The 15,086-nt window shown below is 37.1% G+C and overlaps 1 protein-coding gene across 1 annotated transcript in view; it reads left to right on the top strand.

The window, feature by feature from the left end:
- LOC106880306 (protein SDA1 homolog) overlaps positions 1-15,086 on the top strand; it is a 65,329-nt gene that overhangs the window by 1,124 nt on the left and 49,119 nt on the right. Inside the window, exons 2-6 of the mRNA XM_014930185.2 lie at positions 5,537-5,641; positions 7,540-7,638; positions 9,083-9,265; positions 10,319-10,384; positions 11,447-11,539. Of these exons, the coding sequence (XP_014785671.1) occupies positions 5,537-5,641; positions 7,540-7,638; positions 9,083-9,265; positions 10,319-10,384; positions 11,447-11,539 (546 nt within the window). The remainder of the gene's footprint in view (positions 1-5,536; positions 5,642-7,539; positions 7,639-9,082; positions 9,266-10,318; positions 10,385-11,446; positions 11,540-15,086) is intronic.

Raw genomic sequence — 15,086 nt, 5'->3', positions numbered from 1 at the left:
CTAAGAGCTCGGGCTACTAACCCCAAGATGCCGAGTTCGATTCCAAGCAGTGACCTGAACAATAATAATAATAATAACATCGAAAACTACCTTAGGAATGAGAACCCAGGTTCGAAATTTCCCCAAGACACCTGAAGGAGGCTGGAAGGTATCATCATCATCATTTAACGTCCGCTTTCCTTGCTAGCATGGGTTGGACGATTTGACTGGGGTCTGGTGAACCAGATGGTTACACCAGACTCCAATCTGATCTGGCAGAGGTTCTACAGCTGGATGCCCTTCCTAATGCCAACCACTCCGAGAGTGTAGTGGGTGCATTTTACGTGCCACCGGCACGAGGGCCAGTCCGGTGGTACTGGCAACGGCCATGCTCAAATGGTGTTTTTTTACATTCCACCTGCACAGGAGTCAGTCCAATGTTTTGTTCACATGCCACCGGCACAAGTGGCAGTAAGGCAAAGCTGGAAACAATCGCGCTCAAATGGTGCTTTTTACATGCCACCGGCATGGAAGCGAGACCGCTTTTCTGGCAGTGATCCTGCTCGGATGGTGCTGTTAGCGCTCCACTGGCACGGGTGTCAGTCATCAAATTTGGTTCAGTTTCAATCTCACTTGCCCCAACAAGTCTTCGCAAGCTTCCCCAACAGGTCTTCATATCAGCCGAAACGTTGTTAACAACAAACAAGATGAGGACAAATATCCATTGAATGTAAATAATGTATCGAATTCCTCATCTCGTAAATATAGAACTATATGTTAAGTTTGTAGATTCAGTCGAATTTCGCTTATTTCATATGTGCCAATTTTCAGTTTGACTTAATTATTAAAATTTTTGTTGCGTTTCTGATCTTTTTGACATCTAAAGATGGATATTTATGTGTATAAATCTTTTCTCAAATGTAATCTGGAGAATTGAGTCAAATTTATGGCAGTAGTACCAAGCCCCAGCTCAGTTTGTTCAGCTGATATAGTTTTTGTAAGGTATTGAACATTTGTAAAGATTATATTTTTCTCCAAGTAAAAAAAATGCAGTAATCCTCACACATTGTGCCTCCACCCCTAGCTATAAGAATAATCAAATTACTTAGGAAGTGCATTTCAGTATAAATATAACATGTACTTATTGTATACAGTGCTCTCAAATGCACTATAGCTCCTTGAAAATGTTAAAAAAAAAAAAAAAACGGAGGGATGGGGGCATCTGGTGTACTGTTAGTGAATTTCAGGAAACATGGAAGTTTTGAAGGATGTAATGTACTGACAGCTAATAACTGATGCAGATGGTTTATTCCATGCTTCAGCAATTGTGTGTGTGAAAAAAATGTTTCTGAAAGTCATGGGTGCTGTGTTGCTTTTTGATTTTATATGCATGTCCATGAGTGTTAGATATGGAATTCAAAAAGGTACCTAAGGTTATTGTTGGGAAGATGGTGGATAATCTTTTGTCTACCGAGTCAGTTGCCAGACATTGGAGCTTTAATGTGTCCATGCCCAAGGAAGTAAGACGTTGAGAGTATAGTAGATGCCTGATGACAGGTATTCGTCTGGTTGCACGTTTATGAACAGTTTCTAGGAGATTGATATGCCATGCAAGATAGGAGTTCCAGATTAAGTGTAGATGTATCATATACAACTTTAGATAGATAGCTGGAGAGTGGCTGACAAAGATCTTACTGAATGATTCTAAGACACACTCAGCCTTCTTGACAGTTTTAGAAATTTGATTTGTCCAATACATTGCTTTTGATAACAATGCACAGGTCATGTTTACCAACAGGGTTCTTAGAGTTGTTGCTGTTGTGGGACAATGTAAAAGCGGGGTTTTCCCTCCCTAAATGCATGGTGGTGCATTTATCCGCAGCCAGCTTGAGTTGCCAGTTGGTTATCCATTGTGTCCAGATCTGATTGCAGGAAAGATTTAGAGTGTATAGGAGCTGTTCTTTTTTATCTCTAGGTACAACTTGATGTCATCTGTGGTTTTCAACATTATAACATTCTTCAAGTTGACATCTGTGTCATTAATGTATGCAACAAACAATAGGGATCTAAGAATGGATCACTCTGGTACACTAGGTGTCATCTCATAAGGTGAAGATTGATCTCCTAGAACCGTGACTACCTGTTTTCAGCTGAAAATGAAGGACATCAGCTAGTTGTAGAGATCATTTTTCACAGCCGTTGCAGAAAGTTTTGCCACAAGTCATATATTTAGTACAAAATTGAAGGCTTTTGCATAGTCAAGATACTTAATATACACTCATGAGCCACCATCAGTGATGTCATCAAGAAACTTGATGAGTTTGGCTACAACAGCTGGAGTTAGGGACAAATTCAAATTGTGAGGTTTGAATAAGGCTGTGGAGAGCTCCAGAAGTCTCCAGGAGAGTTCTTCAGTAATGGGGATGCTTAGTGTTTGAAGAAACCATGATGGTTCTGACTGAATATTGCTCTTTTGTAGTCAGTGAGTGGGATAATGTTTTGTTGGTCCATGCACTGATTTTGTATTCGTATTATTGAAGACAATATTGGCATGACCCAGTTTGGTTGGGGTTGTTTCTGAGGCCTCTGTTTATAAAGTCACTGCAGTTTTAGTATGGCTGTCGAGATTACGTGATGATGCTTGGGTGTAGAAAGGTAAAGAGAAAGAAAGGGTCATACCATAATTTATGTGAGTGCAAGTAGGTTGTTGATGTATTGGAAGAAGAGTAGGGGACAAAACTAAACATTTCACCTGGGCATACTAGTGTTGATAAGACTGTAAGTTCAAAAAGATCCCTCTCTATGTATTCCAAAACAATACAGTACAATCCAATGAAAAACCACTTATCCCAGAGATGAGATGGCACCTTAAGATGGGGAGTTTTCTTAAGAGAATTCATGTGTCAGACACAATAGAACGTTTTCGCTGAAGTAACAACACTACTTTTACGAAAGTTTTCAAGTGGGACCCTACTAATGATGGATGTAGGTGGGTAGGTCTCCAGAAGATCTAGCATTATGAAAGCCTTGTTAGTAAAAAGTAGGTGCGGAAGTTGTTATTAATGGCTGTCTCCATCATATTTGAAATGTAGAAGTGAATGCAATAGGACAGAGTATGTTGTAGAGACAGAGTGGTTACCCTTCTTGGGAATGAGATACTTTGTTGTCGGTTTCCAAAGATCAGAACATATTCCTGTAGAGAGAGAGAAATTGAAGACTTTGGTGAAAGTAGTGGTTAACTTTGGCATGCATTGAAGGTTACATAAATGACATTGTCTGGACCTGTAGCTTTATAAGTGTGGAAAGGAAACGGATAGTTTTGGAGATTGAGACAGTGTGTATGCAGTACTTTATAAGATGCAAAGTGAATAGCAAATACAGAAGCTTTTTCCATGGAAGTACTGCTTATCAAACCATTTTATGCACCTCCAGTGACCACGTTAATGACTGCTATTCTGTGCCTGCATGGGTCAGGCAATTTTTTGTTTGGCTGATGCTCTTCCTATCACTCTCACCTGTTTCCCAGCAAGATATTTCCCTTAAGTTATTGAATAACAAACAACCCACATACTTTTGTTGAGTATTGTCAACAATGAATATAGTTTGTTTAAATGATAACTCTTTGTTTACAATGAGCATGCACATGACAAGACAAAGGGAATACACACTCAATCACACTTCTTTACCATACACGAGTCAAATGAGATTTCATTAAGGCAATCACTAGCATAGCTAGAGTGTGTGCTGCCCCGGGCAGCGCTTCCGTTTGCCACCCCTCGACCCCACAAAAAAACCACATATTGCCTACAGCAGACCCAAAAGTACTGCCCCTTTAAAAGTGCCACCCTTACCGCCTCACTAGTGGGCGGAGTTTTGTACTGCCAGATGCTTGTCTTGATACCAACCCTTATCTGTTACCTAACAAATTACTTATAGCTCATATGTCAAAATGAGAGGAATTATGCATTCAGTCATGTGCACGCTCACACACAATGGGTTTCTTCTGGTTTCCATCTAATGAATGTCACTCACAAGGCATTGAGTCCACCTGCAGCTATCTGACAGTATCCACACAGTGGGATCATACTCCAAACCACATGGTTCTGAAGCAAACTTCTCAGTACCACAACCATATATATTTATATTTTAGAGAAATACACTACACTATTTTGGAAATATCTAATGGAGTGTCTGGAAGAAATTAATCTAGGGGACATCAGTGTCAAAATGTTGTCTTGCTTGAAGACAGGTTATACAGTTGGTTAGATTACTGGGCTACAAAAATTTTTTTTTTTCTTCCAGGAAAGTTAAAACACTATATGACAAAAAAAAAAACAGTTAAAGATAAAACTAGAATGTTAATAATAATCAAATAATCGTTTTAATGTAGATGGGATTCTCCTAATATCATTAATTAGCAATTGGACGGTTAAGCTTACACAAGTTATAAGACTTTAATCATTGGTGAAGAGAGTATCAAGAAAGTGAAGGGAGATAACTCCAAAATCCAAACTAATTTGCATACGAGCATGAAATCAGGGGAGAGTTTCGAATGTGTGACAATTGTCTAATAGTGACTATTCTGGAACATATCAGGTACCGTCACCCCCATATTATATTTAGTTAACTCTCCCTTAAGTTATGAGCCCAAATCCTGCTGGAATCAAGGAGGACTAGTCATATACAGAATTTAATTTAATCAAATGGTTTTAATCATAATTATATTGCTTATCGATTTTGTTTTAATTATTGGGTTGGATTATTTAGCAGATATTTACCAGTGATGCACTTCAATTTTATTAATTAAACCAAATTAATTATTACTTTTAAGAGTTAGTACATAAATTGCTTTTTTAATTATAATGCTTTTCTATTGTGAATATATGTACACCACACACACCTAGTGCTACAGTGAACATGTAATAGGGTACAATATATCACATAGTTAATTTGTTGGTAACTAAACTGGCATGCTTGCTTTGCAAGGAAGGTTGCTAGACGCTCAGCAAGACAAAAGCTAGGCCTTTCTAAAGCACAGATGAATCCAGCATAGTGTCGACAACCATCTAGCGGTGATGCTTGTTGACATAGAAATACATGAGATGGTGACCAAGAATGTAAGACCACATTGGGATGTTGAATCCAAGTTCTTGTCAACATCTGTCTCACAGAACAGTACTCTGATGTGAAACATCCATTCTCTCTCTATGGTAAGAACCTTATAAGGCTATATATATATCTACCATATATACTTTGTAGGACTTTATATACATATTGTAGGGTTAATGTAAGAGGCCAGATCTGATCAGTTTGAGCGTAAAAGAGGCAGAATGCTTTGGCCAGATATGGCCAGTTTAAATGTTAAAGGGTTAAACAGCTAAATCTTTGTCATCAAATTCAACGGATGCCATATACACGAATGCTTATTCAAACTTAAGATTGAACATCCAAACTTTATTCCATTACATCATTCTCACCAGTTAGCTGATGAAGTTGGTGCAATTTTTGTGTTTTTGATATCAATGATTGATAAAGAATATTAATTTGTTTCTTTCAGTTTTTGCAACAACACCAGCACTTCCTTTCAACTTTGGAAATTTTTCAACTTAAACCCAGTCAGTACTCCAAAAGTTTGGATGAAATGATCATGTTTCTAGCACAGGTAATTTTGTTTTCTTATGTGTGAATGCAGTATGCTAAACTAATTGTTTAAGGTACTTTCTGTTGCAATATGTCGTTTTTTTTCAAAGTTATGCATATACGATATTTGTTTTTCAAAGTTATGCAAATTAGTAAATTGGGTGGGTTTTTAAAACTTTTTTGTTTTTTTATAGTTGCTTGAAGAGGTGCTGATCTCTAATCGTAGAGGGAACATGTAGAAAAAGTAGACCCAGGAAGATATGTGACGAAGTCCTGAGAAAGGATCTACAGACATTGGGATTCATAGAGAGGATGACAGGGGCCAAAACTCCTGACAGTTTGTTGTGCTTGAAAAGACATGTCAAATACGTCAAGCTAAGTAAAAGCATGGTTGTCTCTGCATACAGGCTTGACCCCTGCATCTCTCTCCAGCTGAGCATTCCTAATCTTATGGGCTCATGAGTGCTGGTGGCATGTAAAAAACACCTGTAACAGTGCCACGGAAACGCACCTGTGCTGGTGCTGCGTGAAAGCACCCAGTACACTCAGTAAAGTGGTTGGTATTAAAAAGGGCATCCAGCCATAGAAACGATGCCAGAACAAGCATGGAACCTGGCCAGCTCCTGTCAAACTATCCAACCCATACCAGCATGGAAAATGGACTGATGATGATAGTTTGCTTGAGGCATGAAGCTCTCAACCATTATTTATCTATGGGTGTCTTTGATTACTATTTTATTCTAGTGGACCCCCATTAGCCATTCAGTTTAAAAACTAGTTTTATAAAAACTTCTTTCAAAATTCCTATTTCGTTATTGTGTGGGTTGGACTATGTAAAATGTTATAGAAAGAAATCTAGCTGTTTCTTGCAATAAATACATCTAAAGCAAAATTTTTTCTGGGACCCCTAAAACACTACTGGGAAACTCCAAATTATTATTTTGCTTGTGTTGGTCCCTAAAAATCGTATATAGACCCTGGTTGAGAACCGCTGCTCTAGAGGAAAAAGGTTATAAGCTTTTACAGGTACTCTGAGACTAGTGAGATCAATGAAGTTAATGTTACAAATCAGTGAATGCAGAGAAAACACAGGCAAAAAAGGAATTTGAGAGGATGTTCTGGGAAGAAAGGATTTGCTGTGTTGGTTAGGGCAGAGTTAAGGGTGGTTGGGCATGCTTCAGGGTAGTGGGAAAAAGAGGGAGACAAGTGATGGAAGGGACTTGGTGAGTAGAGACCATGTAATAATGGTACGAAAGGCAAGGAGAGAAGACAACACACCATGAGCCATCGGTTGGAGTGGGTTTGCTGAGTGAGTTGCCAAATAATATGGGAAGCTATTTTAATTTTTTTGCGTTTGTTTTTGCACTTTTGAGGTTGTCTGGATGTAAGTAGTTGTTTCTTTTACTTGTTTCAGTCATTGGACTGCAGCCATGTTGTAGCACTACGTTGAAGGGTTTAGTCAAACAGATTGGCCCCTCTATTTATTTTAAAAAGTCTTGTATTTATTCTGTCAAACTGCTTATTTTTGGAGATATAAACAAGCCATCATTGGATGCCAAGGTGGGCGCATCCCCAAAAATGACAGGCTTTCAAACCGTCTCTGTCTAACAAATTCATTCAGAAGGCATTGGTCAGCCTAGAGCTAAAATAGGAAACACCTGCCCAAAGTGCTATGCAATGAAACTCAACCTAAAACCTTGTACTTGCAAAGTGAAGCAACTGGGCTTTAAATATGAACCAATGGATGGTAGAGAAGGCAGACGTGTAAACATGTAATTTAAAGGGTTGACAAAAGGTTTTGTATACAAATCAAATGAGAGAGAGACTCTCCATGGTTACTCAATATGAAACATGAACGTTAAAATGATGCTGATGATGATAAATTTTAACATCCTTGTTTTTGTTTCTGGTTTGTTCCAGGTAGCACTTTGTTATGCAGAGCATCTGATTGATTTCCCCCAGCAACTTAAAGAACTTCTTTTGAGACATTCTACGGTATTGGACCCTACTATAAGAATGGTAAGTCTATTTATTTATTTTATATGGTCCTGTCACTAGGTGATGGTAGGGGTATGCTCCACTGCTTGCAATTCTATCAGATGCTGCTGTGCATCATTAATTAGCGAGAGGAGATGTCTTCTTGGGGTTAAAAAATCGCAGTAGAGTTCATTCGAACGGACAGCCATGTTCAAGTGGCTACAAACATTACTTATCATTACTACTACTGCATTGATCTCTGAGAGAGATTTTAGAACTAGCATGTTGGCTTATTGCAAAGTCAGCGACTGTGTGTTCACTTGAAATATATATATTGCGTGCAGAAGCGAGCTACCATCTCTCCAGCAGACGAGGTGTCCAGCACTGAGGAGTGGTAGAAATAGCCTGAAACCAGGACTGGTCTACTGGTCCCGTTGCTAGGTAATGGTAGAGGTACACTCCTTTGCTTGCAATTTTATCGGATGCAGCTGCACATTGTTAACCAGCTAGAGGAGATGTCCTCTTGGGGTTAAAAAAATTGCAGTTGAGTCTGCTCAATTGGACAGCCATGTTAAAGTGGCTGCAAATATTACTTAATTCTAAATCTATTTTCTGAAATTTTACTTATTTACTTTTATTACAAGGGATCAGAGTGATAAAAATTATGGTTCAGAATAGTATCATGTAGTAACTATTTATCCCATTCTATGTTCTGAATTCAAATCCTTTCAGAATGTAACATTTATGTACAGCAATCATTTAACTCAACTTCATTTCTTTTGTACAATCTTATGGCCACATGTTATTGAAGAAAATCATTATTGTTAGGGCTGATTTCCCAGTTTCCATGATAAATATAATTTCCCCCTGGATGGGACAGCAGTCCACTGCAGGATTACTCGTATTTGCAAGCTGAGAGCACTGGAACAGCATGAAATTAAGTATTTTGATCCAGGAATTTAAACAACAGTCTTATGATCATGAGTTCAACTCCCTAACCCCTAATCCATGTGCCTCTACTTCTGGACTATAGTGGAATAGAAATGTTAGAGTGTTTGATAGAACATTTTGTATTTAGTTACATGTCTTTATGATCTGAGTTCAAGTCACAGCAAGGCATGTTAAATGTTGAAGTCCGTGAAATGGACCAGTCTCCTGCTTTGAAATTTGTGGTCTCGCACCAGTGCAACAAATCATTATTACCGTCATGGTTATTAGTCACAATGATGGATTGACAGAATTGTTAGAGTATTAGAAAAAATGTCTTGCATTATTATTATTTCCTGCACTTGGCATAGTGAATTCTGAACTCAAATCCATTAAGATCAACTTTGTTTTTCTTCCTTTATCTGATGCTATCATACATGGAAGAATAATTCTTAAAATGATAGTGATGATAATGATGGTCATAAATTTAACATTAAATTTACCAGGAATCTTAGACATATACATGACTAAATGAAATGTCTGTTTTCTTTCTCCACAGTCCCTTTGCCGTGCTCTGATTCTTTTAAGGAATAAAGGTTTGATATCAGGTGTAGATCTGTTGCAACTGTTTTTCCAACTCTTCATCTGCTCAGATAAACTTCTTCGACAAACCCTTTATTCGTATGTTGTATCAGATATTTACAAGGTAAATGCCAAGCATAAAAATGGCAAATTGAACAGGGTAAGTAAAAATATCATCTATGTCTTTTCCTTTTCTTAATTAAGCACTTGGCTCTATGTAAAAAATAGTATTGATGTTTTAGTTATCAAGTTGAGGGTGTTACAAAGTTGTGAAGTTTTCAGGGATTCAATCTGTAAACATATTATTGATTCCTGGTTGTAACTGGCATTTCGTGTCTTTTGTATTGCTAATGTTTAAAGAAATGCATGGATACCATTCAGTATTATATCCTTAAGAAATATTATTAGTTCAAGAAGCCATTATTGTTAGTGTGTTAGAGATTATTGCTTTTCTTTGTGGGTAAAGAACTACTGCCTAGCTGACATTTACAAGTCTTACTTTTATTCACCATCTTTTTGAAAAAGGTAAAATATATGGTAGTAACTCACTGAAGTCAATCGAATATATTTTCAGCATAATGAAAATAATCATTAGTCATTAATCATTAAGATTTGGGTTGTAATAGGTGAGTAATTTATAATGGATTAATGCTGGTTGGATTACAATATTTGGTGGAGGTAAGTTGGTTAGGGTTTACTACGTGTGCAGACATACAGTATCATATCTCATCCAATTGATTATACACAGAATAACACTAAAGAGAAAAAGTGGGAATACTTCGCAAGAGGGAGAGAACGATCACTATTATGATAAGGAGCCCTTTCAGGACTAAGTGAAACATAAATATGATGGAGAGAAGTAACCAGAAATATGAAGTATTTTACTTTCGTGGGTACTTCTTTCAATTGCATGTTTAACCCTTTAGTATTTAAACCGGCCATATCCGGCCAAAATATTTAATCTGTTTTATGTTCAAACTGACCAGATCCAGGCTCTCACACCTACCCTACAATGTTATTCTACATTAAGTAATTACACCATCAAGATCTTGAGGATATGAGATAATGCATGATTAATTCAAATCAATGTGAATCAATAAGCATTATGTTTGATAGAATAATCTGAACACTAAAGGGTTAACTCAGAATTTGCTGTACATATATACGATGAATTTAAACTCTAATAGAATTTATATTATTATTTTCTCCTCAGACTTTGCAAAATTTCATGTATGACATGCTGAAGGATAGCAATGCAATCGCAGCTAAAAAGTCTCTGGTATGTTTATAAGAATTTTTCTCTCTCTTAAAACTTTTTGAAATCTGTTTGCTATTTCTTTTCCTACCTGAAGCACACTTCCTGTATCCAAAGTAATGCATTAAAATTACCTGGCTGATAAGTTTATCCATCGTAAATTCTCATCAGCCTTTAGGTCATGTTGTTTTCTATTTCATAGTTAAACTTGGAATTCCACACCATCTCATCTTATTATTGATATCTACTAGTCTCTTTTATTCTCAGTGTGCTTGCGTTATTTTCCCACTAATTAGACATATTTATCTATAATACTCATATATAATGAGCAGCACTCTTGTTGACCAGTGATTTCCTATGACAAAGATTCCATATTTAACATCATAAACCATCTTTACATTTAGCTGGTTTGATTTTGATTAACTTATTCTCGTAGGAGAGTCACATGTCTCCTTTCATAAATTTCTCTTGTAATAACTTTAAAATAAACAATCACCTTTTTTTTTTTTTTTCATAAGAAATATCTTACTTTCAAAAATACTAGCTTAACCCATTACCCCCCATAATTCTATTAACTGGAATTTTTTTTATGAAACTTTGATTTCTAGCATAAAACAGCCTTAGAAACATGCTGGAATGATCAAAATAACATTTTAAATAGAAATAAGCGAGATATTGAGTGAAAAATTAGCAAACCTCATTTGAATATCAGAGAAATATACCTAGTAGATATAGCAAAAAAGGTTAGATGTGTGTAAATATTGACAGATAATTATGAAATTTGTAATTTTTAAGCGATCTCATATGAGATCACTGGTAGGTAATGGGTTAAATAGATATTTTTAGCAATGGTATTGAGAAATACATTAGCTACTGCGTCCATTTTACATGCAATTTTTGTCTTTTTTGACACTTGATTAAACATCTGCAAACTATATCCATTTTTGTGTCTATTCTGTTGTAATTACAAGAGCTACTTCTCTGACGGTATTACTCATCTTTCTATATCTGCTGTGTTCTATTTGGATTCTATACTAAATACATGTATACACAGAAGTCAGTTAATATTTGATTCTTATTTTGCAGGATGTTATGGTTGAGCTGTATCGAAGAAACACATGGAAAGATGCCAAAACAGTCAATGTTATCAGCACAGCTTGTTTCTCAAAAGTTACCAAGGTAACAGTCACCTCTGTTATTTTGTAATAGTTGTTAGTTATATATATATTTCTCTTGGTCTTGCAGTTAACCAGCTCAGGTGCGTTTGTATTGAAAGGATAGCTACGTGAAAAAGTGCCACACCCTAGCGGTTGAGGGAACCCGTGGCAGAGGCAGGCCTAGGAAGACCTGGGATGAGGTGGTGAAGCACGACCTCCGAACATTAGGCCTGACTGAGGCAATGACTTGTGACCGTGATCTTTGGAAATATGCTGTGCGTGAGAAGACCCGGCAAGCCAAGTGAGACCAAAATCCAAGGCCTCTGCTAGGGATGTAGCCAGCCCACTTATGCGTAACATTCCTTCATTGGACACTAAGCTCCGCTTGCGAAGACATGATGAGGCAAGTGAAATCGAAATCGAACTAAATTTGTAAGAACACTAAACTCGGCTTGTGAAGACCTGTTGGGTCAAGTGAAAGTGAAATTGTGATGGCACCTGTACCAGTGGAGCACTAAGAGCACCATCCGAGCGCGATCGTTGCCAAAGCAGCTGTCTGGCTTCCGTACCGGTGGCACGTAAATAGCACCAGCGTGATCGTTACCAACGTTGCCTTTCTGGCACTTGTGCCAGTGGCATGTGAAAAGACATTCGAGCGAGATCGTTGCCAGTGCCAATGGACTGGCTCCTGTGCAGGTGACACGTAAAATACACCATTTTGAGCGTGACCGTTGCCAGCAAGACATTCGAGTTAGATCGTTGCCGTGCCGATGGACTGGCTCCTGTGCAAGTGGCACGTAAAATACACCATTTTGAGTGTGGCCGTCGCCAGTACTGCCTGACTGGCTCTCATGCCAGTGGCACGTAAAAGCACCCACTACACTCTCGGAGTGGTTGGTGTTAGGAAGGGCATCCAGCTGTAGAAACTCTGCCAAATCAGATTGGAGCCTGGTGTCGCCTCCTGGTCCACCAGTCCTCAGTCAAATTGTCCAACCCATACTGGCATGGAAAGCGGACGTTAAATGACAATGATGATGATGAAAACCACTGCAGATCAATGGTCATTAGGTTGTTTGCTTACAGGTATAGTGTTGTTTGTAACTATTTGTGTCTTGGGTAAAGATATGAGGGGAAGATTGTATTGTCTTTAACTTAACCCCCTTTTCAGTAGTGATTGCAACTTCACCAGTGATACAGAAGAATAAAAATGAAAACAAATTTATTTCAGAAAAACTATGCAGCGAAAATTTTAAAAATATTCACTTCGAAATTTTATAGAAGAAACCAGAAACAAACACAAAACTGATCGGTTATTTCCTTTATTGTCTTCTATTGAAATGTTCTGTGAGTTAACAGTGGAAATAAACTGTAAGACAGAAGATAAATTAAGGGATAAAGAAGATGGTGTTTATATGACTGGACAAAATTCAGGCATTTTTGTAGTGGTGATGATAATAATAATAGAATCTTAGTTCTGAGAATCTAGTCTCCTTTCCCCATAATGTTATTGCTAACCATAAATAATACCCACAGTCAAACCTCTCAATAATGATGATGATAATGATAAAGGTTTCAAATTTTGGCACAAAGCCAGCAAGTTCGGGGGAGGGGATCATATGCTTATGTAAGAAATAACTTTCATACTCTATTGTATTGCTCAATGTTATTGTTGTTATTTGAGCTTTACTCTAAAAGATTACTTTAACCCTTTAGCATTTAAACTGGCCATATCCGGCCAAAAGTATTCTGCCTATTCTATGTTCAAACTGGCCAGATCTGATCTCTCACACCAACCCTACAATATCGTTTTAAAATTAACAGCTACCTCATCAAAATCTCATAGCTACGAGATAATGCATGACTAGTTAAAAACAATGTGGATAAAAAAGAATTAATTATGGCAGAATAATGTGAACACTAAAGGGTTAAACCCTTCTCTCTGCTTCACACAAGGTCATTTGATCATCATCTAATCAAGACATCATACCCAACATAAACCCTCCTTATAATTCACCATCTATTGGATCCTCTGGCATTTTATATTGATGTTTGTTGGAATTGTCCATACTCTATGCTGGTGTTTTGGCATTGAATAAGCAAAGAACAGGATTCATTCTCCTAAGATTGTCCTTCTACAGCCCTCACATGATCAAGGCCTTCAACATTTGATAAAAATATGCTGTTATCAACTGTGTATTTTCACTCACCACTGCAATGTATGGCAGATAAATAAAATATACCATCATGCAGTGTATGGCTTGTAGGTTCACTTCCCTTCCCAAATTAATGCTGGGTATTGGGTAAGCTGAAAAAGTTCAAAACATCTTAATCTCTTCCCAGGTTATCATGAGATATCTCATGAATATATATACATATGTTGCAGAATGGACTTATAACATGATATTTTGTAGAACAAAACTTGATGGGCCGTTTGGTGGCCTCAGTGTCCTTGGAGGTAGTCATGACAATCATGAAACTTTTACTAGAACAAAACTACTGCTGAAGTTTTGATAACTTTTATACAAGTCTACTACTAGCTGATGTATTTTGTCTAGAAGTTACTGATGTGTGTCATACTGTAGGCCAAAAGAAAGGAAATGCCAGAACCACTGAAGGAAGGAGAAATGATGTGGAGTGGAAGATTACCTGTTGTATACACAGTCCAGCTATGAAGAAAGTAATTACTTGAATAAAAATTTAGAAAAGATCAGATTCTTTGTGACTACAACGTGAGGTTGGCAGTCAGCTGGCATTTCAGTGATTACCCAATACCTAGGAATCAAGACAAGAAGTACTTATTCAAAGATGTTTCACTTAATGGATCTTGGACTGTGAAATTCATACTTCTTCTATAAAACAAGTCCTAGACTGACAAAGAGAGCAATGACAATCATGATAATATTGTTACTGCTTGAAAACCTCTGACCTCTCTGCAGTTTAGATTGAGCAAACAGTTAAGAAGTACCTCCTACATATTCCATGTCCAAAGGCTGGAAGACCCTCAAAATACCTCGATCATGTTTGCTTTTCACTTGGCCATTTTCCTGTGGATATTCCTCCTATCAAGAAGGCAAATCTAACAGGACAATGCAAAGTTTATGCTGTGGAAGAAAACAGTAAAAGAATAAAATTCGTAAAGGATATTGTGTACCCCATCTGTAAATCTGTAATGTTCCCCTTCGTGTAGCACCAATGTTTCTAAAATTACCATATCAAATAAATGATACTTGTTTCTTGCAAATAAACTATTTTTATCTTTTTTTTTTTAAAGATATCTTGTAATTGCCCAAATGGGTTTCTATTGTGTATCATATATTTATTTTAAAAATCACACAATATAAATAGAAGAATAATAAACAAAAAAGGCATTTCTTTCAGCTCTTTCCATTATAAGTTCAAATTCTACTGTGGTTAACTTTGTCTTTGATCCTTTCAGGGATGATAAGATATAGAATCAGTCAAATACTGGGATGGCTAAATCTACTGGTCATCCCTCTTCCCCTAAAATTGCAATCCTTGTGCATAAATTTGAAAATTTTAATTGAAAAAAAAAAAAAAAAGGATTCAAA

The sequence above is a fragment of the Octopus bimaculoides genome, chromosome 13 (genome assembly GCF_001194135.2).
Source record: "Octopus bimaculoides isolate UCB-OBI-ISO-001 chromosome 13, ASM119413v2, whole genome shotgun sequence".
NCBI lineage: Eukaryota > Metazoa > Mollusca > Cephalopoda > Octopoda > Octopodidae > Octopus > Octopus bimaculoides.
This window is presented reverse-complemented; position numbering and strand designations above follow the sequence as displayed.